The following is a 22,979-nucleotide window of genomic DNA, read 5'->3' on the forward strand; positions in this document are numbered from 1 at the left end:
TAAAAAGTAAAATACTTAAAGGTGAATGTAAGTTGAAATAATAGTACAAACACCACAGACCATCAGGAACTGGAAAGCAGTTGGTTTTTTTTCTCTTCTGTATTTAAGATGGGAATACAGTTTTACAAAACGTGTGCATTTCTCAATTACTGCTTTTGTTAATGACAACTCAAGTGAGAGAACGACTCTGGTAATAACAGAGTTATGGAAGGGTTATAATGTCGGTACAAAAACATGAACAATATTTACACTAAATATCAGATTACTGACATTAACACAAGCAGCCAAATTCAGCCATGGTGTAAACTCTTGCAACCCCCCTGACCTTCTTGAAGGCTGCATTTGTCTCAGTACCTGTGTGAAAAATGTACTTTTTACACAATACTATCAATTTTGTGCTTCCACACGTGCCTTGGAATTTTTTCTCCTAAACACAGCATTTTGGGCCAGCACCTACTCCTCCACAATGCATTCATACTAGTGTGTGTCCTTCTGACATTCAGCAACGGCCCTGCTCAACTTGTTTCAAGCAGCAATACAGAATAAAAGGGATGCACAAAAAAACCTTCCAGGCAAGTGCACAGCTTAACGAGTGTTGAATAAATGGTAATGACAGCAATAATGACCACGATGCAGAGCGTTTCCTGGCAAATACTGGGATTTTTGGTTTTTTTCCTTATGAGTGCCCACAGATGCAATCTCTCTAACACATTAGATGTACAAAATGCAGGAGTTAGAACCTCCCTATTATTAATTTATTTATTCCTGCATTATGCTAAGAGACAGCTTTCTGGAGCTTAAGAGTTCTTGCTCTAACAGCCTGTTCTTAAACCAGCAAACCATGTACTGAATTTTAAGCATGCAGTTATATTTTACATGGGAACGCAATGGGATTCAGGCTAGTTCAGAAAGTTAAGTTGCTTTGTCCTGAGATGCATATAAGCTTGTGCTGAAATACATCTCTGAATCAGGAACAAAGACAAATAGGACATCTAAATATAGTACTGGACCGAGGCTCTGCCTCATAACACTTTGCTTCTGTGCCTCTGAGTAAGTCATACAAAGACAAAACTCAATGAGTGTACACCCCATTTTTGCCCAGATGGAAACATCCTGATCATGATTTCCAAACAATCTGCAGCAAAACCTCATACAAAGCACTTCTGGGGAAAGGTAGAGGCACAGGCGAGCAGACACAGAGTAAACAAATGCAAACCCTTGGTCCTTAAGTCCATTTGCTACTGACACCCACCCTCAAGGAATTATCCTGCTCACTTACATCTCCTCTCTGGCATACACAGTAAGGCAGGGTTTTAACCCCACAAAGTAAGGAAGGGGGTAGCCCACAAAGGCACAGAAAGGTTCCTCAAGCTGGATATACTCGAATGATCCACCTCATCCCTCTTTTTCTTATAAAACTTGCCACCTTTGCATCTTGTTTCACTGCCAGCAGCTTGGCTGTGCCAAGTTCCCCTTCTTTGGCAAGCAGGGCAGATCAACCCTCTCACAAAGGCCTAACAAGGTAATGTCTGTACAGTGTTTAAGAACATGCAAAGTGCAATATAAGTGCCAAATGTTCTTATTTTTGAGATTAATGAATTAATACTCCAAGAAATAAAAGCATTGAGGTAACTACAGCTTAAATACTACATTCCCTCATGATTAGAAAAACCAAACAAACAGCTAACTGTCTCCTCTCTAGAAAATGAATCCTGAATATGAAGTGATAATATCTCATTTATATTCTGTCAGGTTTAGCACAGCCACAGTGTGCCCTTTTAATAACAGCAAAACATGAGCTGAAGTTCTCAAAGAAACCAAGAATTCTGCAATAATGATTTCCTGAAATCCCACCTCTGTGCTGTTCCCAGCACATGTTTACTCCCATTCATTACATCCAGAGGAGCTGGTGTTCCATGCCGCTGAAGCAAAACAGTCCAATGTCAGATATGGCATTCTGATGGCTGAACAGACAGAAATATCCCCCAGCAAAGGTAAGTAGGACCATAATCTGCATGAGCTCTGGGAAAAGTTCAGGTTTTGTCTTTAGTGAAGTCCATGTTGCTCAGCTGGGAGTAAGGCTTTATGTCTTATCCAAAGCACAAGCTCCTTCAGAGCACTACAACTATCAAGTATCAGCTGATTATCCTGGTGGTCAGAAGAGAATGGATGTAACAATGAATTAAACACTGCACATACCTTTTCTGTTTTGTTCCAGTATCAGCTTTGGCCAATGGACCCAAGATTCAACTGACTAATGATGTGGTCAATGAAACCAAGCCCTGCTTTCCTTATGTGCTGTGTGATAATGACGTGCAGAAGAGTCAGTAGCACCCCAACCAGTAAAAAAACACTGCTGTAAAATGCTAATGCAAGTAACAGAACTCAGCCATTTCCATGTGAAAAAACACTGGAAACATTCTGACAAGGTGTCCTGGTTCTGGTGAAACACTACCAGCTGCAGTAGGACCTACTTAGTGGTTTCATTCTGTTTTCCCACTCCAGTGCTCATGTCAAACGTTCCCTTCATCGATGCTCTGCAGCTTCAGTCTTTGGCTGGCATGGGGCCTGGCACCACGCCGGATGTTCCCACTGCTTCCTGCCAGAGTCCATGAGGGGAACAGGGCTCCTGGTAAAGCATCTTCCCCAAACAGGCTGAGTTTCACATCAGCTTCTATAGCTCGGGCCAGACTGGCTGCATAACTGTCCAGAGATTTATGCACTTCAGCTTTTACATGAAGAACAGAATTCTTTGCAGCCTCTGAAAAAAAAAAAGGTAACAGTTGGTAAGCATGGCTGTGCAAATGCTTGAAAACTAATATAGATCCTGTTGTAAAGGCATGATCATGCCCTCTGGAAAATAACTACAGAGTTATTTTCCAACAATTATTTATTTTCCAACAGTTATTTACCAATAATACTCAAGCTTCCTACACCATTCTATGAACACAAAGCTTCCAGAGCTTCAGACCTGGGATAATCTGCAGCTATTTTTGTAGCATCTGTACAGCTCTCTACCCAACAACATGTTGACCAATACAAGAGTTCATCCTAAATGTAACTCTTCAGTGAGGCTGCTGAAATAATTTAAAGCTTCAGGGATGCTGAAAAGCCTGAGACTCACCAGGGAGAACTGCTAAACCTGTGGGGAATTGTGCACTAAGACTTTCCTCTTTCACTCTCACAAGAAATTAGATGTCTGCTCCTAGGTAATCACTCAGAAAGATAGTGGGAAATGTATACTAATGTGTTTGTACAAGGAAATATTAATCTCATGCTGGGAAGAGGGCAAAAGGGAATTTTGCCAAGATGTTTAAAAATTCCATAGAAAGAATTTTCTCATTATTTCAGGTTTTATTATTACTTGATTCTTAAAGGCATTCTGCTCATTTTCATCCTGTCCACAATCACATATTGTTTAGAAAACTCAGTTGTTATTATCAAGTCTTCTACTGAAATTTTTGTAACTATTAGAATAAAATCATGTTCTGACATTTTACAGATGATCATTGCAATGTTCTGCAAGCCCAGAATCAACAAGCTGACTGAAAAAATTGCATGTGGTTCATCTGTTTTCACCCATACATGCTGAAGAACACACCCAGTAAAGCAAAGTAGAATTTAAGTAAGAAAAAGTAAATTAAACAGAATAAAATTATATTCAAATCATTGAAGTCTGTAAATGGAAGAATTTCAAGTCTGTAAGTGACAAAGTTGACAAGAGAGAGCAAATGAGAAACACAGAGATAATGCAACCAAAATATGAGGGCAGGAAAATATATTTCCCAAGAAACACAAAACAAGCAAAACTTGTAACAGTCACTAAGATGAGTGGAATTGCAGAGAGGATACTGCTGTGCAATTTAATTTTTATATATGCAGGGAATCCCAGCTTCTAACTCTTGTCCTTGACTGCTGCTACTTGAGATCTGGAAGAAAGGCCTGATTTTGCTTTCTGTTGTACCTGCATGAATGATCTGGTCTGTCAGGGCACACAGTGGTCAGATACTTTTCAAGACAATTCTCAAGGTCCTGTGAGATTTCCTAAACATTCAGTATAGTTGACTCGGAGCATTTTCATGCTTACCCCTCCACTCACCTTTGATTTGTTCCACTTCATCTTCAAATGTCACTGAACTCCTCCTTCGAGGAGGACAGATGCAGTGTGGGGCATGAGGGCCATCTGAGCTATAATCTTCAAGAAGCATTGTATCTGTTCCTGAAAAGAGCAAGAAACCCCAAGTAAAACAGTAACAGGGAGATACAATATGGTAACAAAACATTTTCAGCTTATTTTCAGCAGTTCCTTCAAAAGATGTCTAAATCCAGCTTTTGTGAGTAAATTTCAGCTCACATTAAACACTGCACAGGAAAAGAATGAGGTCAGTTTTCATTGAAAGGATTGGGAAATATTTTGATTAGAGACTGGGCATTGCAGGCCCCAGGATCATGTATTACGTGCAGCAAGCAACACGCAAGAGGGACTAAGGCTTCCTTCTGCTCTTTAGTAACTCACAGTAAAAGCATACAAAGTGAAACAGTATTTCACAGTAGATCACTGTGTATCTATTCCCAGGCTATGAACTGTGCTCCCTCCTTAACCAGCAATGGCACTTCTAACAGCATTTTGGCATTACTTTAGTTTTGTTCATTTGTTTAAACTGCTGTCACAAGATGGTAACACCACATTCTCTTAACTGAGGCAGGTTTACCAGGAGGCTGCTCTCTTTTATCACATATAACTGCAGAATATCTACAACAGACAGAAAACAACTACCAAAAATAAATCCCAGCTCCACAGACTTCCTTTACAAAAGTAGGAAACAAACTCCTTACACCAAGCAACCCTTAAAAGATCACCCTCTGGTGTCTCTAGAGCAGAAATACTCTCTAAAATAACTACTGCAGTTAAGGACTGGTAGCTGCATTAACTGCCAGAAAAATCTAGCAAGAGATCTGGATAGAAAATTACCATCAGAACTCTTTTTTTCCCTTTTCCAAGCCATCTTCAACTGAGAGATCTTAAGTAGTAATGAAATCATAAGCTGAAATCATCCTAAATGTTTATGTTTACACTGCAGGATGAACAAGACAAGGTATCTTACAAAATAGGAAACAGAGAAGCACATTGTTCACAGCACTTTGTTGCTCTGTTCCTTGTGGATACAGAGAAAGTCTCCAAAGAACAACAGAAACTGAAGGAGAAGGGCACAAAAGCAGTGAGTCTTGTTCCCAGGACACATTACCAAGAGAGTGTCACCATTCCATAAGCACTATTTTGCAAGTAAATCTATTGAGGGCAAGGGAGGAAAAAAGCAACTGCAGCAGTTTTGTTGGAACAGCTAGAACAGATGCTTCATGTCATTTGTCCACCAGGAGACATGTGCGGCTGTAAATATTGACTGTCCACAAGACTACTGCCAAGTGCAAACTTCTGCCCAAGTAGGGATCAAGAAACTTGCAGATACCTGAATCCTGTGAGCAGCTGAAACCTGTATCTCCTGTGCTGCTGCTGTTTCCCAATGGCCTCCCACCTGCCATGAGGGCAGTAAGGTGAGGTGATAGTCCCAAATCTGCAAGAAAGTTTTGTTTTTGTTACACAGTGAATGGTTAAGAAGCTTGCAGAGGTAAAAACCTCTTCTAGTAATACCCACTCTACTGCCTTATTTATTATTCTGCATATAAAACTTACCTTGGTGAAGCAGAGAGCACAGCTTCTGGACTTCCCATCTTAGAAATCCAGTCAGCACCTTTCAGGTTTGGAAAAGCAAGTCTCCTTTCTCTCTACACCATCTCCTTCCCACTCTTGCTGCATCTGTGTGTTTTATCAGCCAGACAGGCTGAGCACCAAACATATGCTCTCACATGGATGGGGAGATTGGCCAGGCATCTTCTAGACAGACAATGACCTGGTAGCCACAGGCAGCTGTGACAGGCCATTAGTGTGGGAAGAAGCTCAGGAGCAAGGTTGGGGCACAGAGATGCCCAAATTCTTTCAAATCTCCAAAACAAGAAGGGAGGAGATTGTGAGACTTTTACAAAGGTGCTGCTTTGGGTCCCACCTTGAGATTTTGTTGTGAGTTTGTTGGGAGTCTTTTTCTCCTCCCTATCAGCCTCCAGCTAAGACATCTGATAGGAAGATGACAGCTTCAAGTTTATCGCTTGGAAAAAGAAAGAAATTTCCTGTCTTTTCCCTCCCCACCTCATTTTCCAATGTATTAATCCATAGCATTTCCTGGATACAGACTGGCCACAGATCCTGGAGATTGTTATGTGGCTAAAGCTCCATAACTCTTTCATTTGCATGACAGTCTCTCCCAATGTTCCCAGGTTGCAGAAAAGATAACAGATGCCTTGTTGCTCTCATCTTCTTTCTGCATTTTAGATCATCCTTCCCAATTTCAGTTCATGCCTTTGCATGAAATATCCCTTGAAGATGTTCTATTTTTGGAAGCTTCTGAACATGATCAGGGAAATTATTAAAAATCTGAATGTCACTGCGTTGCTACTTTAAAAAAAACAAAAACAAACCAAGCCACCAAACTGAGCAACTGGAGGTCTCAGTCTGCAACTTGGGGACACACCAAATAGTTTTATGGTTTAACACAGTTTTACTTTGTTTATGATCTTTTCTTCCCAACAATTAAGCCTAAAATTTGAACTTGCAGAAAGTTATGGCAGTGGAACCTTAACAGATTTTAAAGAGTTGTAGCATAAGGCCATTGATCAAAGAAAAAGTGCAGTAAAAAGTACTTTTGGTAGAGCTCAAATCTGGGCAACACAAAATGGAAGGCACACAAAAGGAAATGCTTGAGAAAGAAGAAAATAAATTATTTTTATTGACCTCATCACTATGTCTTCTCTACCTTAGAAAGTTTTACTATAGTAGGAGAACGATGTTAACTATAAAAAAAGAGAAAAATTCTCCTCTGAAATGTAACCTGACTGATAAAGGACTGCTAAAAATTCCAGAAACATCCAACTCTCTTTAGAGAGCCCTGAAACATTCCAAACACAGGCAGACAGGAAGCCTTGCTCTTGGTGATATTAAGAAAGTGTCTTTTGCAGCCACATCTTACCTGTGATCCTGTTGGAAATGCTGAAGAGCCTCGATGTCCTGTGCTGCTGAACAAAGGACTTGCGGTAATACCGATCCCCAAAGCACATTCCCAGGAGTTCCTTGCGCACTGTTTTGTTCCACAGCCCATAAATTAAGGGATGGCAAATGGCACTGGAAAAGGACAGCCATGTAGCCAATGTCTCCAAAGCAGGGGAAATACTGTTTTTACCCCAAAGTGCCTCTGACGTTATTACTACCATATAAGGTCCCCATGTAATGACGAAAGCCCCAATGACAACCAAGATGGTTATGAAAGCTTTGCACTGGTTGGCTGAGTAAACAACGCCTTGGAAAGCATTCCTTCGGCTGCCAGAGGATGACGTGGAGGTGCTGGAGTTCTTCCTCCCATTCCTCTGCGATTCCTCCTCCACAATGACAACACTCCCACAGTGAATTTTGCGGGCCTTAATCCTTGCCACACGGAATATGAATCCGTAGCAGATCATCATGACCACGAATGGCAGCAGTGCGCACCAGATCTGCCAAAAGGCCGTGTAGGCAACCTCCTTGTGCCAGGCTGCCACACACATCCACTTGAATTGGTCAAACTCCAAGGAGGACCAGCCAAAAAGGGGAGGGAGGCAGCCGATAAGGGAGTGCAGCCACACGTACACAAGAGCTACCACTGCTCTGTTGCCCGTTATCTTCATCGGATAAACCATTGGGTACAGCACAGCGTAGTACCTGCGGGGCAAGAAAATAAGTAGTCCATGGGAGCATAAGAGACATACAATAAAGAAAAGAACATGCTTTAATGATGCTGATATCTAGTTATTTTTACTTCAAACAGGCTCAGAAGCCCTCTTTCTAGAAACAGTTACATGTAAAAGTAGGTATCACCGCAGTCAAGACTGTCAAACGTGGCTGAAGGCACATATGCAACCATTAAATCTGCTCTTATGTGTGAGTGTGTGCTTAGGGTATAATCTGGAATTTTAAGTCACTATTTCATGTTTATCAAATAGTATGCTATTATACCATCAAGAGCTTTAAAAAACTCTGGATGAATGTCTGCATTTTCCATTATTGATGATATCACTTTCTCTTGCTCCACATCAAAATTTCATGAGGGGCTGAAGTAAAAATGATACTCCATCAGTACACTGTGTAACCCTCTGCAAGTGCTTCTCAACTCTATGAACAAGCAGTGGTTACTCTATGAGAGGAGCAGACAATTTGTTACAATTCATTACCAAAGAGCAGCTTACCGGTCTATAGCTATGAGTCCCAGAGTGAGCATGCTGGCTGAGCTGATCAGCATGTAGAGCAGGGCTGAGAAATTGCACCAAACAACCCCAAAGATCCATTCTCGCCTGATGGAGCTGGTCACAACAAAAGGCAGCACCAGCACGGAGAGTAGGAAGTTGGAGAGGGTCAGGCTGAACACAAACTTGTTGCTCAAGGTGAGAAGGTACGACTTGCGATACAGAGTGACAACAATCACCAGGTTGCCCAAACAGATGAAGATGGCAATGACAATTATAGCAACGGACTCAGTGACTCTGACTGCCCCATCTTCCTCTGTGGTCAGGTTCCTCAGGCCCTTCCCATTGCTGAGGGAGGAATTGCTGCTCATGGTCAGAGTGTGCAGATCTGGAGCAGCCAAGACATGCTGAGCAGCTAGAAGCAGAACAGTGCTCAGAAACATCCAGGTAATAGTTCTTCAAACTCTTTCCGAAGACTGGAGGCCCTTTTGCCTTTGTTAAAATTTAACTGTAGCATGCAGGGAACTACATATTTTAGATGGGCAAGTGAAGGGGCAGTAAATTGCCTGTGGGCACACCAAAGAGGATAACACCAAGCCTAGAACAGGGAAGACAAGAAGAGGTGAATGGGAAGGGAAATAAGAAAGAAAATAGGCACTTTTTACTTTAAAATTTTCTACAGATCTTACTTGTTTCTAAGTCCTACTTACCAGCCCCTTCATCTAGGCTGTGAAGAAACAAGAATATCACTTGTTTCTTCAAGAAACAAGACAAATATCAAATATCTTTGCTTATCTTACTTTAAAGAAAGTCACTTTTTAAAAAATTTCTGCCTATCCTGATAGTTACCTTGTATTCTGCCTATACAGCATTTGCTGGTGGTCTATGGATGCCAGGCTAGTCATACTCTGCTATTGTATTGCACTAAATAGTTTATTTAGTTGTTGTTTTGCACTGGGTTTGGTATTTACAAACATACTGAATAGTATATTTGTATCCTCATGGGATTCCCCTCTCATATCACATGGTCTTCCCCTCTCCCCTAAGCCCCAGTGGTGGTGGTTTCTCCCTGATCTACCCTTCCCCTCGCCCCTCTCCTCATTTGTATCCCATTGGCTGTAGCCCCTCTCCTTCACCCCCCTTCCCCTGCGCTTAAAATCTCCCGGGAGGAAACTTCCAACCTCTCTTTGCCTCCCTTGCACTTCCTTGGAGTGGTTCCACAATAAAGTGGGACAATGGATCATGATGGATTGTTCTGAGAGGAAAGAGCGCCTCTAGTCTTTTACTTTTGTCCTTGTAAGACTGTGAGGAGCCAGGGTCCAGAGCTAGCTGGATCGGACCTGAACGGCCCCAGAGATCAGTCTTACATCCTGCTGACTCTTCCTTAACAGTTGCTAAGTAACATTCAAAAACTCAGGGACCACCACTGCATGTACTGTCCCAACATAATTTCTGCATGTTCATAATCACCTTAGCTACACTGCTGATTGCATTTTACTGCCAACGCCAAAGGACTGGAGGAATTGACTTTCTGTACATGAGGTTTGAAAGACACTTCCTTGCATTAAGATGCGGTCCATGCTACAGAAATGCTTGAGAACCTTTAATCCTTGACTTCTCAGTGTTAGCATCCATCCATTGATTCGCAGCCTCATTTTGTGAAACCTTGTTATTTCTTCCAATTCCTTAGCAATTCCTCTTTTCTGTGCTGCCTTCACATGGCAATCACTTCTTACTTCATTCAGTCCTTCACGCATCTGTAGGATAATGAATGAACAAACAAACAAAAAAAATGCAAATATGCAGACCAAAAAAAAAGTAGAAGAGTCCATCAATGAATGGAAAGTTGATTTTAGCATTTCTGGGAAGGGACTCAGGAAAGTTATCTTAGCTAATTCTGCAACTGTGGCAGACATGGGTCCCAGACAGTACTCACAGAAATGCTTCCATCTGCGTGGCTGTTGTGGCATTAGGCAGCACTGTCAGTCTGGAAAGAACGCCTTTTTCCCATTTTTATCTGTACTTTCCTAAGAACATAATTAAAGACATTACTGGGCCATGCTTTGAAAAAAACATAACTTGGCTCTTCCCTAGCCTGTGACTGAGGACGTGTGCACAAACACTTCCCCTCGAGTTTCTTTCTCAGCATGCCTGCACCACCTCTGTGTGCCTTTCTAACACTTTTTGGCCGGAGCGGGTTTTGGAAAGGCGGCTTCCCCTGCGGCCGCACCCTGCGATACCGATGCCCGGAGCACCTGGCGCTCCCCGTCCCCTCACTGCCCTGCTGCACCCTGCGGGGGAAAAGTGACCTCGGGCAGAGGTGGCCCTCCCGGGCCAGGGCTGTCCAGGTGGGGACAGCATCGCATCGCATCCCATCCCATCCCATCCCATCCCATCCCGGCCGCGGGCAGCGCGGGCAGGCTTCCCGCACACCCACGAAACGAGTGGGACCGAGTCGCAAATACGGTGGGGAACGGGGGTTTCGCCATTTTGCCCCCGCGCTCCCTCCGGCAGCGAACAAAGGGCTGGAAAAGGGTCCTCCGCCCCGGGCATCCATCGCCTCGCCCCCACCCGCCGGGAGCCAGCGCGTCCCGCCGTCTTTGTCCCCTTCCTGGCTCCGCACTTACCGCCCGCCGCCGCCAGAGCGGTACGTTCCTGGTTGGGGCGCCCGGGACCCCCGTCAGCCGCCGTGGTCCCAGCCTCCCCCGAGATGGGCACGGCCCCAGCCCCGTGCCTGCCCCTCCCGCCGTCCCGCCCCCCAGCCTCAGCCCGCCGCGCCTCCTCCCCGCCCGCCATGTTCTCCGCGGCCGTCCCGGGGCGGTCCGTGCACTTCCCGGGAACTCGGTTTAAAGGCAGAGGAGAAGTACTTTCCATGGATAAGGTAAAGTAATTTGCCCCGGCTCGTAGTGCCAGGCAGCCGTAGAGCCTAAATACGAGACTTCCTAGACCCCCCAAACACTATTAAAAGTAACACAAATAAGATTTGGGAAAGAGTTTTTCCCCACACACACATCTGAAGCAAGACATTGGATATAGTGTCAGTATAAAGGGCACAGTGTAAAGGGTGAACAAAAATGAAATGCTGTGCTTGTGCCTCCCTAGTTCCTGCCTTTCTCTGGCAATGCCCTTGAGCACAGAGGGTGACTGCCTTGATGTGAGCTGTGCTATATTTTGATTGCTTTGTGGAGGTTTTAATGCTGTGGACATCAGTTTCCTCTGGCTGCTGCCTCAGTTTGCTCCAATGTTCCAACAGCAGGAGCTGGACTGAGTGTCTTGCTCCTGTGCCAGGGAAAGTCCATAGGGAGTTAGTCTGCCCTTTTGATGATGCAGAAAAGCATCATCAAGACAAGCACCTACCCATCAGTGCTAGAATACCAAGCTGATGTATCATTTTCAACCAGTTCTACTGATATTTTTCTACAGGACTTTTTAAAGCTTACTATGCCATTGCACTTTGACGTTTTAAAAAGACCGTCTTTGGACAGCATTCAAAAATGTATCGAACCAGCACAAGAGATTCCACAATGAGCAAAAACTGATGCACAGAAGTTCCACCTGAATGTGAGGAAGAACTTATTTCCTGTGCGAGTGACTGTGCACTGGTTGCCGAGGGAGGTTGTGGAGTCTCCCTCGCTGAAGATATTCCAGACGTGTCTAGGCACAATCCTATGCCAGGTGCGCTCTGGGATGACTCTGCTTGAACAGGGAAGTTGGACCAGATGATCCACTGTGCCCCATTCTAGCCTTGCCCAGATGTGATTCTGTGTGCACACACGCGTGTGTTCTAACATAGCACAGGGCACCTGTGTGATGGAGCCAGGTAATGCTTGCTGTAACTGTGAGTGTGGCCATGGAGATGGTCCAGGGCTACCAGAGGCTTCAGAGCTCCCCAAAACTGCTCCTACCCAGCTGTCCCACTGCTCTTGGTAAAGTACCCATGGGGAAGTACCTGGAGGCACAAGCACTTGTGGGGCACACATTCTCCACTGGCTTCTGCAGCCCAGCTTTGCTGGAACAGGGTGAGCTTGCTGGCTCTTCATCCTGGGCAGAGGAGATTAGAGAGCCCACTCTCCCCACAGTGGCTCCAGCAGCACAGAGAAGTGTGGACTCCCTTCCTCACCCATCTGCTCCCTCATATCACCTCACAGAATCATAGACTGGGTAGGTTGGAAAGGGCCACAATGGGTCATCTGGTCCAACCATCCTGCTCAAGCAGGGTCATCCCAGAGCACGTGGCACATGGTGGTGTCTAGACAGGTCTGGAATATTGCCAGTGGTGGAGGCATCACAACCTCTTTGGGCAACTTGTTCCAGTACTCGGTCACTGCACAGTAAAGAAAGTCTTCCTTATGTTCATGTGGAACGTCTGTGCATCAGTTTCTGCCCATTGCCTCTTGTCCCATTGCTTGGCACCACCAAGCCTGGATCCATACTCTTGGAATCCCCTCTTTAGATATTTGTATACATTGATAAGGGCCCCTCTCAGCCACCTCTTCTCGAGGCTGAACAGGCCCAGCTTCCTCAGCCCTTCCACCTAACGAAGATCAGTCAATCATTTTCGCTGCCCTCCGCTGGACCCGCTCCAGGAGCTCCATGTCTCTCCTGTCCTGGACAGAACACTCCAGATGTGGGCTCACTCGAGCTGAGCAGAAGAGCAGGATCCTCTACCTCGCCCTGCTGGCAACGCTCTTCCTGAGGCATCCCAGGATTCCGCCGCCGCCGGGGCTCCGCGCCGCGCGGCCCTGGAAGCGGAAACGCCACGGGGCGGCGGTTCCGGGGGCGCCGGCGCTGCTGTTAGTGCTGTGCGGGAGGAGGCGGGAGGAGAGGGGCTCCGTCACCTCCGCCCCTTCCGCCGCCTCCTGCCTTCTGTTCGGCAGAGAGGAGGCCGCCATGCACCCCGTTTTCCAGAGCAGCCGGCGCGACTTCACCTTCGGGCCGTGGAAGCTGAGCGCCGCCCGGACGCATATCATGAAGTCGGCGCAGGCCGAGAGGTGGGGCGGGCTCCGGGCCGGGAGCGCAGGGGGACACAGCACAGCACGGTGTCCCCGCTGCTCGGGGAGCCACCGCGGGGCTGCGGCCTCAGCCGTCACAGCGAGGGGCTGGGGGCGTCGGGTGGCCTTGCGAAGGAAACACGCAGCGTTCCCAGGGCGGGGGAGACACTGTTTGGTTCCCGGGATTGTTCCTTCCCCTCAAGCTTGATTCTCTGGCTGGAGAACTCGGGCTATTTGGGTTACAGGTAATTTCCAAAATTTTGTTTTAATGATTACAGAAGGCAGCCTACAAGAAAGATGAAGAAGGACTTTTTACAAGGGCATGTAGTGTGGGGAAAAGAGGGAATGGATTCGAACTGAAAGAGAGGAGATTTGGATTGGACCCTAGGAAGGAAATTCCTGACTGTGAGGGTGGTGAATCGCTGTAATGGGTTGCCCAGATAAATTGTGGATGCCCCATCCCTGGAGATATCCCAGGGCAGGTTGTATGGAGCTTTGGGCAACCTGGTCTGGTGGAGGTCCTTTCCCATGGCAGAGAGGTTGGAACTTGACCTTTAGGTTTCTTCCAACTCAAACCATTCTGATTATATGATTATAACGGTTTTGGATCTCTGTGAACTGAGATCCGCTAATTAGAAGCCTGATTTTTAAAATTTTTTTGAAAAAGAATATTTCTAACATCTCATACCATGTCTCAGTAGTAGCTATTTTAAGATAGTGGTTTTCATTAAAAATTTATAATTTGCTCTCTTCTTGTAGAACTTTCCAGTCCAGTGAAATCATTGGAGGAAATGTTCCTGTATCAGCATCAAGTACTTAAGTCAGATTTGCTAATGTGGAACTGGAGAGTTCAGCTGTGCCATACCTTAAAGACAGATGGATTTGGCAGATATTTCTTGGTTTCATTTTCTGGAATAAATTTCAGTATACATAGGATTCTCATTAGTCTTGTTAATGTACTTTCATTTATCTTGCTTTTACCTTTTTTTGAGGCTAATAAGGCATTCTCTGTGAGGAACTGGCTGCTTATGGCTGGGATGGGTGCTCTGTTTGCTGAGTAAAACATTGTCTGGATGACTGAACTCAAAGACTGATGGTGAATGGAGTTACATCCTGCTGGTGGCCCATCAGCAGTGGTGTTCTCCAGGATTCAGTATTGGGGCCAGTCCTGTTCAGTATCTTTATTGATGGTCTGGACAAGGTGATTGAGTGCACCCTCAGTAAGTTCACAGATGACCCCAAGCCAGGTGGAAGTGTTGATTTACTGGAGGGTAGGAAGGCTCAGCAGAGGTATCTGGACAGGCTGGATCAATGAGCTGAGGCCAGTTGTAGGAGGTGCAACAAGGTCACAGTGACCCATATTGTCTTTTTTATTGCTTGGGGAACATTATTAGTACCTATAGGAATTTTATTTCTGGCAAATATATATTGCAAAAATCCCTCAGCAACCTGTGTGGAAAGGTGAAGGATTAAATGTGCCATAGCTAAGAACTCTTCTATTCAGGGGTTGGGTTTTTCAGGTCAAGGGTTCCTACACTTGATGAAATGGAAAAGTTCATAATGTTATTCTGCCTTCTTTGGGAAAAACATAGGATCTTATTTTCCAGGTCTGTGGAATTTACTATTTTTATTTTAGTTAGGTTGACACTGTTCTTTTGTATTAAGAGTTACAGAAATAACCACTTTTGTTCAGCCTTGTTACCAATGTGAACATTATGATTAGGACATTCTTCTACCTCCCCTCACTCAAATAGGTGTATTTCCCAAAGCTTTTTCCTCTCCAGATGTGAGATACTCCTTTTTGATCTTGGGAAGTCGGGTAGGTGAGGAGGAAGAGTTTAGGAAGTGTGCCGGTACATGTCTTCTACCAGCAGAGTACAGTAGTGTCTTCTGCACTTTTTACATTCTCTGCCAGGGTTGTCTTAAGCATCTTTTTTCTAGGCTTCTAAATTTGGAGGAATGGACCATTGTGCAGTGAATTCAAACTTGCTTATGATGAGTCCTAGTTCCTAAAAGTTTCTTTGAGCACCTACTGAAGTTGGTCCACTGACCATCCAGGGATTTGCTAGCACAGGTGGAAAATGGCTTCTACATGTTTCTCAGATACTCTTGATTCCTCATGTGTGAGAATTTTGTCTGAGCCTGATGGTGTGATGGAATGTTTTAGGAGTACTTTTTTGGTGGAAAAGTCACTTCAGATCAATGAGTCTGAATTTCAGGTGAAATGATTAACCTGGTGATGTGTCTTCTAAGTTATCATGGTCTAAAGAATCCTTGTTCCAAAACAAGGACTACTTTCACTGAGCTGTGATCAGCTGATTGATGCCTCTTTTATTTTTCTCTGCAGGTTGGCTGATGAATTACACATGCCTTCCCTGCCAGAGATGATGTTTGGAGACAATGTCCTAAGAATACAGCATGACCATGGTTTTGGAATTGAGTTCAATGCTACAGATGCTTTAAAATGTGTCAATAATTGTCAAGGTATGATCAAAGTCGCTTGTGCAGAGGAGTGGCAAGAGAGCAGGTACAGTATTTTATCACCAGTGGGCAGGTACTGGTGTGTTGTATATGAAACTGTCATACAGTAGTTAAAGGAACAAATTGAACTCTTGAGGACCACATTGCATTTGGTTCTACCCTAGATATGGCATGTGATCACAGAGGTCACTTTGCTTTTCTTTGCTGTCATCATCCTTTCTGTTAAATTGGATCAGCTGTATTTTTCAGCTGTGTCATGGCTTTCTTAAAGTAAATGTCAAGTTTAACATGACCTAATGCTGTTTCTGTTTATTTAAACTCATAGAGCCTTGAGCATTACAAGACTGTATTGTGTGGTGTTGGAAAGTGCTGTATGTGTTCAAAATCTTAGCCTTAGGAACAAAGCAGAACATGCTTTGTTCCTAAGACTAAGATGCATGAGAACTAATTATGATGCTTAGTATTTACCAAATTGGATTTAGTTGTAGAGCATCTGGAAATAAAGCACAGAAACAAAGCAAAGTTATCATGAAAACTAAGCTAAATTGCAGTGTTAATGATTGCTGTGAGTTGTCAAGAGATCACTTTCTGCCTACTTAAAGAGACATTGATCTTGAAATACAGATTTTTCAGCAATATTGCCTGAGAATCTTTATTTTGAGTCATAGAACTGAAATAGATCGAGAATTTTCATAATTGTTTTCAAAGTTATTATGGAAACAGATGTGAAACCATGATTAAGTCTTGACATTGTGATTGCAGCTCAGACAATGCTGCTGTTTTTCGTTTGAAACAGTGTCAGAATTCTAATGCACAGTCTTATGTGAGGTTGTAATTTTTTGAGAATTGCTATAAAGCAATTACTACAAAGCTGTTTTCTCTTTCACTGTTGAGGAGTGAGACTGAGCACAGTAAGGAAGTTGTCAAGCCATATGACTGGACTTACACTACAGATTACAAAGGAACTTTGCTGGGAGATACCGCAACATTAAAGGTAATAATTTTCTTCTTGTTAATTGCTGACTGCATCTTGCTTCAGTCAAACTTTTTTTGAAGCTGTCATTTACCTTTCAGTAGGCTTCTTCAAAATCTTTTGTGCTTCATAATTTTTGATTTCAAGGTGTAATTTGGGCTTCTCATGTTTCTCAGCTCATGATTTTATCCTAATCAAATCATGGCTTATTTTAATAACGAGGGTGGGTGGTGTCTTAAAGCATTTTAGGATTAAAGCAGCTGGGAGGCTTCAGCTCTTGCTGGGGACTGCTCCAGAGCCCCGAGCTGCTCACGTACAGCAGAACTATCAGCTGTGTCATTCTGTAGTGCCTTCATGCTCTGCTGCTTGCATGTTTGTCTGCTTTTTGACCTGGCTACTTTCAATGGCCTGATGTTTTTCTGCAACAGCAGCTCAGTAATTCCTCATATTTAAACTCACAGGCCCTCCCATGTCTTTATTTTTGTGAAAATAAGACTGAAGTTTGCAGCTTCTGTTTACTGCATGCAGATTGCTTGCTACTAAGCAGATGTATTAATTCACTAGTATTGCTTTAGTTAGAGATCATTTGAGTTGTGCTGGAATTAAAAGTACAGCATAGAAATAAACAATGTTGGTCCATAGTATTAGGACACCAGAACTGTCTATGGAGACCATGAGATAGAAAACATACAGGTACTTGATTTCTGTGGAAAGGCTTTATTAGAATAATTTTCAAGGTGTGTTGTGGGATAGGGGTGTTAAATGCACAGAAATCTGTTTATAAACCTGAATTTCTCATATGTATGTTGAACACAAGATATCTTCAAATGTTTTGAAAGAAAGCGGAATTGTTTGCAGCTGGAACCCTACTGAGCCTGGTACCCAGGGAGAAGTTTAGTCAGAATTTTTCACTCTTAAATTTTGTTTTTGCTTGATATTACTTCCAAGAAGAAACTCTTGGAAACTCTGATTTTAATTTTTTCTCTTACAAATTTGGGGTGTTTTAAGCTTAGTGCCTGAGAAGTTTTTTCCTTTTTAAAACTGTGGAATGAAAAATATCAGAACAAACTTTATGTAGTTTGGCAAGAAATTAATATGCTAACTGCTCTTAATATTTTTGTCTAGGTTGTTCCTACAACAGAACACATAAATACAGAGAAATTGAAAGCCAGGGAACAAATTATGTTTTTTGAAGAAGTACTCCTGTTTGAAGATGAACTCCATGATCATGGAGTATCAAGTTTGAGTGTGAAAGTAGTGAGTATTGGGAGGTGTCTAAAAGATACCCGGGGACTCAGTTGGCTGATTAATGCAAAAGACAGCTGCTTTTTGCATGTTGTTCCTTCTGGGATTTAAACGTTAAAGCACAAAGGTCTTCATCCTTGCTCTTAGAAATATGATCTTACTGGAAATTATGTTGTCTTGAAACCTTTGTCATCTGTCATTTGTTCCAGGGGACAATCTTTTCCCTCCTGCTTCCTGCCTAATAGGCCTTTGAGACACTGTAGCAAATCAACTGCCCAAACTTTGAGTTAATTCTTGAAAACTTCTTATATTGTCTTACATTGTGAATATCTGATGTAGACAAGTACATGCTTAAAGTAAACCTTTGTAAGGTGCTGAATGGACCATCTTTATTTTTGCAGAGAGTTATGCCTTCCAGCTTTTTTGTGCTGCTGAGGTTCTTCTTGCGAGTGGATGGGGTACTCATCAGGATGAATGATACAAGGCTTCATCATGAGGTAAACCCTTACTTTCCATCATGAGTTACTTTACAGAGGTTCCCTTGCCATTTTACTTCCAGTGACCCAGTGATATTCCTCTAATTTAATACTGATGTTTGGGGCACAAAAACTTCGGAGTGTATTTTATTATTGTGGAGGTGCTGAGCTAGCAACCAAGTCCTGGATGCTATGTGTATGAGCAGATTAGGCTACCCGTCGTGTGATGTAATCATTTAAATACATTTGACAGACATAGATTAGAGAAAGAAGCACAAGAGGAAAAATAGGCAGCGGTAAAGAGTTCAATACTGTCTTGTCTTCAAATAGGTTATTGTAACTTGCAAATAACTGTCCACAGTACATTGAGTTCTGGTATCTCACAAATAATACAGGATGTGAGTAAAAATTAACAAGCATATTCAGTCATAGAATTTTTTTAAACATGCACGCAGGTGGTTTTTGGAAAAAACATTGTTGTCATCTATCTTCATGAATTTGAATGTCCATTTCTTCTATGTGACAATTTGTGGTCAACCAAATTCCAATGCTTCCTAAATTAAATGTATTTAAAATGATTGTTTTACTGATACCAGATGATTGCTTTTTTCCATTAGGCTGACAAGACCTACATGTTGCGAGAATACACATCCAGGGAAAGCAAAATATCAAGTCTAAAGGTATTGTATTTTTAAAACTTTGATTCTTTTCCTTCTGTCTGCCTTTTAGTTTTATGGTCAGCATAGAAAATACTGTGTCTCTTAAGTCCTTCTTTGTTCAGTTTGGAATTAATACAGAAGAAAGTTCTTTCTGCTTATCCAACTTTTGTTTTGGTGATTTTAGAGCAGATTTACATTTTGTAAATGCTCAGATCACATGACAGGGTGTAGGATTAGGTCACTTTTTCTACTATTGAGTTAACAAAATGTTTTTATTATTTTATTTTTTCACAGAACTGTTCAGCTTAAAAGTCAGGTAGTCCATGTCCCATGATGTTAAATTTCATGTGTTAAATTTGTGTGCTTCCAAGCCATATTAGGGATTAAGATCTGTTTGGTAATAGACTCTTTCAGTTTTTCTCAAATATTTGAGGTTAATAGGCCACTTTAAAACTCTAGTAATGGCTCAGAATAATTTGTGGCACATTTGGAATTGCAGCTGTTGATTTTTATTTGTGACAAATGCATGAACTTACATTTTCTTGAATCTTTCCTCCTCCCTTACTTTTCATTTGCCTCTAAAAAGTTTGCCTGGAGTGGTGTTTACATCCAGTAAATAATAGGTTGTCTGTAATAGTTTGGGGTTGGAATACTTTTTCTTATCCCCTCTTTTCTTTCACTCATTTCATGTAAAAGTTTTGCTTTTTTAGAATGTTCCACCTACCCTGTTCACGGAACCTAACGAGATCTCTCAGTATCTACCCATAAAGGAGACAATCTGTGAAAAACTAGAATTCCCAGAGAAGCTGGAGCCTAAACCAGAAACATCACTGGAAACCATATGTGCTAAGTCTAAATAAATGTGACTTCATAAGGACTTGAAGTATACTGGAGATTATGTGGTCACAGTTGTTGACATGGGGGGTGTTTCACTACTAGTGGAATAAAGAATTTGGCTAATTTTTCTGTAGCCATGAGAGAAAACATTTCAAGCAGATTTTGCTAATGGTGTTTTTGGTTTGGATTTTTTTTTAGCCTGTATTTGGAGTTGATGATAGACTGGTGGTGAGTTACAGTTTTCAACAGCATTGGAGAAATGACTATTGGGGGTCTGGGTTCTGTTTAGTTCGCCAAGCAGGCAGGAGTATTGTCTGGACTCCCATCCACTTACAATTCTATGAAGATTTTGTTATTGCTGCTTCAGATACTATGAAGCTACCAGAGTTGTAAAACTGGCATGATTTTATTTTTATTGAGAAATAATCCACAGTAAAAAAAAAAAAAAAAAAAAAAAAAAAAAAAAAAAAAAAAAAATTCCTCTGCATTTATTTTGATCTGTCCGTCCTAAACTACCCATTTTCCTTGGCTTCCCCTACTGGTAACCAGCAAAGTTATTTCTTGTAGTTTCTGATCCAGAGTCTCACCTAAGAATATTCATTTCATCTGAGATAGGTTTAAGTGTAGAGAAAAAAGTATATTTGTTTGACACTATATAAAGGTAAAAATTATTTGTGAAGCATTAATTCCAGGAGAGCTGGAGGTTAACAGGAGCCACTGCTAAGTCTCTTCACAAATGCTGGTTTAATCTAGTGTCAGCTGGAGTTCTGTGGGCAGTTCTAGGACTCTCACTTGAGGTCCCTGTGCTGCTCCAGTAATGTACGCTGCTGGAAAGGCATCTCCCTGTGCTGGCCTTCTCTTGGATGTGCCCACATGGGACAGTTCTACTGCCCTGACAGCCAAGTTGCAAAACAGCCTTGAGGCTTAAGGTTGGGTAAGTGTTCCCTAAAGGATGCTGGTATTTGCAGTTTGAGAAATGAGATCCTGTATGGCCTTAGAAGGATGCTAACATATATTCCAGATATATAATTTTGGTTTATTTTAAAATTATTCTAAGTTCTAGTATTGATAGAAGTGTGATCACTTGTATAGTCATGGTTTCAACACTCTGTAGATGAAACTGAATACTTGTATTGCTTTTGGAAATTGTGCAATATATTACTGGTTTGGCCTAAGAATGAGGCAGTTAAGCAGGCTTGTCTGGGTTTGCTGCTGACACTCAGTGCAGGAAGAATGTAACTGCAGTGAAAAGCAGGCCTGGTGGTGCAAGGTGCTTGCAGATAAGAACAGGGACACATTCTGATGTCTTGGGGTTTTTGTTTAAAACTCTTCATATTCTACACCACATGGCTTACTAGAAGCAACCCACCACAAAACCTCGTATTTAATAATATATTTTGTGAGGTTTTCATGTAGGAAAGACCCTGAGGTTTTTATTGGGGGAGAAAAGTGTACTGCCATCTAATTGACTGTTACTTATTAAAAACAAATAACACATTGATTTCACTTTTATTTGAGGCAGCCTGGTCTAGTGAATTCTACTGCAGGTGGAAAGGCAGGAACTAACTGCAATTTTTCCTGTGTTACTGATTTACTCTAGCCACAGGGAAGAGCACATTTTTCTGTGCCTCCATTCCATGTATGTAAAAATGAGAGTTAATATATGCCTACCTCACAGAGAGACTGTGAGGATTAGTTTGTACAAAGTTATTGATTAGACTTTTTTTTTCTGAATACACCTTCAGCCTTATCTTTCGAATCCTTTGGAAAGGATTACTGCAAAAAAATTAACTATAAGTGAAGAGAACTGAAACAGTTTCTGAAAGAAGTTGTCCAGCTGTGATAATTACCAGGTAATTATCAGACATGATCTGGGTGAATGAATTTATGGCCACTTTGAAATAGAAGCAAGGTCATCTATGTTCCCCTTTACAGTCCTAAAATCTGTTGGCTTTTTTTCATCTTCCTGCCCTTTTTTCCTAAATATTTTAGTGTCAGGATGAAGAAAAGGACTGCAAATGGATGCAGCACCGAAGAGATTAAAATCCATTTATTAATAGAAGATTATTTGGGTCCACTCCAGTGTTAGAGGGAAGTGAGGAAAGAGTAAAAAAGAAAGGAATGACAAATGGAGGTGAAGAGTTATTTTTCTGGTAGAAGTAAATCATGGCACTTACTCTAAGCATATATTAGTATACATGCTTTAGAGCTTATAAAACCACACTTTTACAGCTGGTATGACTGGGAGCAGAGCTCATGTAGTGCTGGCATGAAGGAAACTGTATCTGCATTTGTTAATTCAACCTGTGATTTGAGCTTGGTCAGTGATGCTAACATTAAACTCCTTTGGTCTGAAATACAGTGTGGGGGGGAAAGCCACGGAGTGGGGAGGGAGCAGTGGAAAGGGCACTCTGCATGATTAGCTTATACTGTGTGTTTTCTCTTGTCCATCATACATCCTAATTTGTGACCTGTGATAAAGTTTTATGGAATTGACTTTGTATGTAATTGACTATAGATATGTGCTCTCCATCTATTCTAAAGGGTGCTGTGCATTTCAGTGGGACACGTGTTGGGGAAATCACAAGAGCACCTTTAGGAAGTTACAGTTACAGCAAGTTCAAAATTGGAGCACTTTGTGACTTTCTTACGCCACACAGATTACCAAGAAGCAGCGGTATAAACTGGTGTACAGCAAGTGCTCTGACACAAATTTTCCACAGAAAAGTACCACTTTGAATAAATAACTTTAGGGGGGGAGGGAGTTGGGGTGATTCTCCAGCTGTTTTGTGTCGAGTTTTATGTGGCAGTTTATATTGTTCCTTGTATGTTGCTAAATAAAACGTACCAAACATTCTGCAGTTCTATTTTTAACTGAGCAAAATAAACTGAAATAACTACTTGTGATGCTGAATTTTGGCTGCTAGTAGAACTTTGCATCCAGATAGCTTTGTCTGGCAGGAGACTGCAAGGCTCATTACAAAAATAAAGT

General features: G+C 42.4%; 2 protein-coding genes across 5 annotated transcripts; one reads left to right on the plus strand and one right to left on the minus strand.

The window, feature by feature from the left end:
• Positions 1–67: 67 nt before the first annotated feature.
• GPR161 (G protein-coupled receptor 161) lies at positions 68–11,005 on the minus strand. Its single transcript, XM_066568964.1, has 8 exons — positions 10,953–11,005; positions 10,262–10,352; positions 9,796–10,082; positions 8,329–8,923; positions 7,080–7,804; positions 5,469–5,573; positions 4,100–4,219; positions 68–2,761 (listed from the first exon to the last, which is right to left on the minus strand). The coding sequence occupies exons 4-8, from the start codon at positions 8,766–8,768 to the stop codon at positions 2,514–2,516; spliced, it is 1,638 nt and encodes a 545-aa protein (XP_066425061.1). The 5' UTR covers positions 8,769–8,923; positions 9,796–10,082; positions 10,262–10,352; positions 10,953–11,005; the 3' UTR covers positions 68–2,513.
• A 134-nt stretch (positions 11,006–11,139) lies between these two features.
• Positions 11,140–22,901, plus strand: TIPRL (TOR signaling pathway regulator). Of its 4 annotated transcripts, none has more exons than XM_066572073.1 (8): positions 11,140–11,206; positions 12,912–13,316; positions 15,664–15,843; positions 16,692–16,791; positions 17,896–18,027; positions 18,417–18,512; positions 19,109–19,171; positions 19,847–22,901. In XM_066572073.1, the coding sequence occupies exons 2-8, from the start codon at positions 12,919–12,921 to the stop codon at positions 19,916–19,918; spliced, it is 1,041 nt and encodes a 346-aa protein (XP_066428170.1). In that variant the 5' UTR covers positions 11,140–11,206; positions 12,912–12,918; the 3' UTR covers positions 19,919–22,901. The 4 variants fall into 4 exon arrangements, 2 of the variants coding, with proteins under 2 accessions (XP_066428170.1, XP_066428169.1); XR_010785716.1 differs by lacking the exon at positions 11,140–11,206 and having other exon boundaries at positions 19,861–21,840; positions 21,980–22,901; XR_010785717.1 differs by lacking the exon at positions 11,140–11,206 and having other exon boundaries at positions 19,861–21,840; positions 22,532–22,901.
• The last annotated feature ends 78 nt before the right edge of the window (positions 22,902–22,979 follow it).

Source organism: Molothrus aeneus, chromosome 2 (assembly GCF_037042795.1).
Source record: "Molothrus aeneus isolate 106 chromosome 2, BPBGC_Maene_1.0, whole genome shotgun sequence".
In the NCBI taxonomy this organism is placed as follows: Eukaryota; Metazoa; Chordata; class Aves; order Passeriformes; family Icteridae; genus Molothrus; species Molothrus aeneus.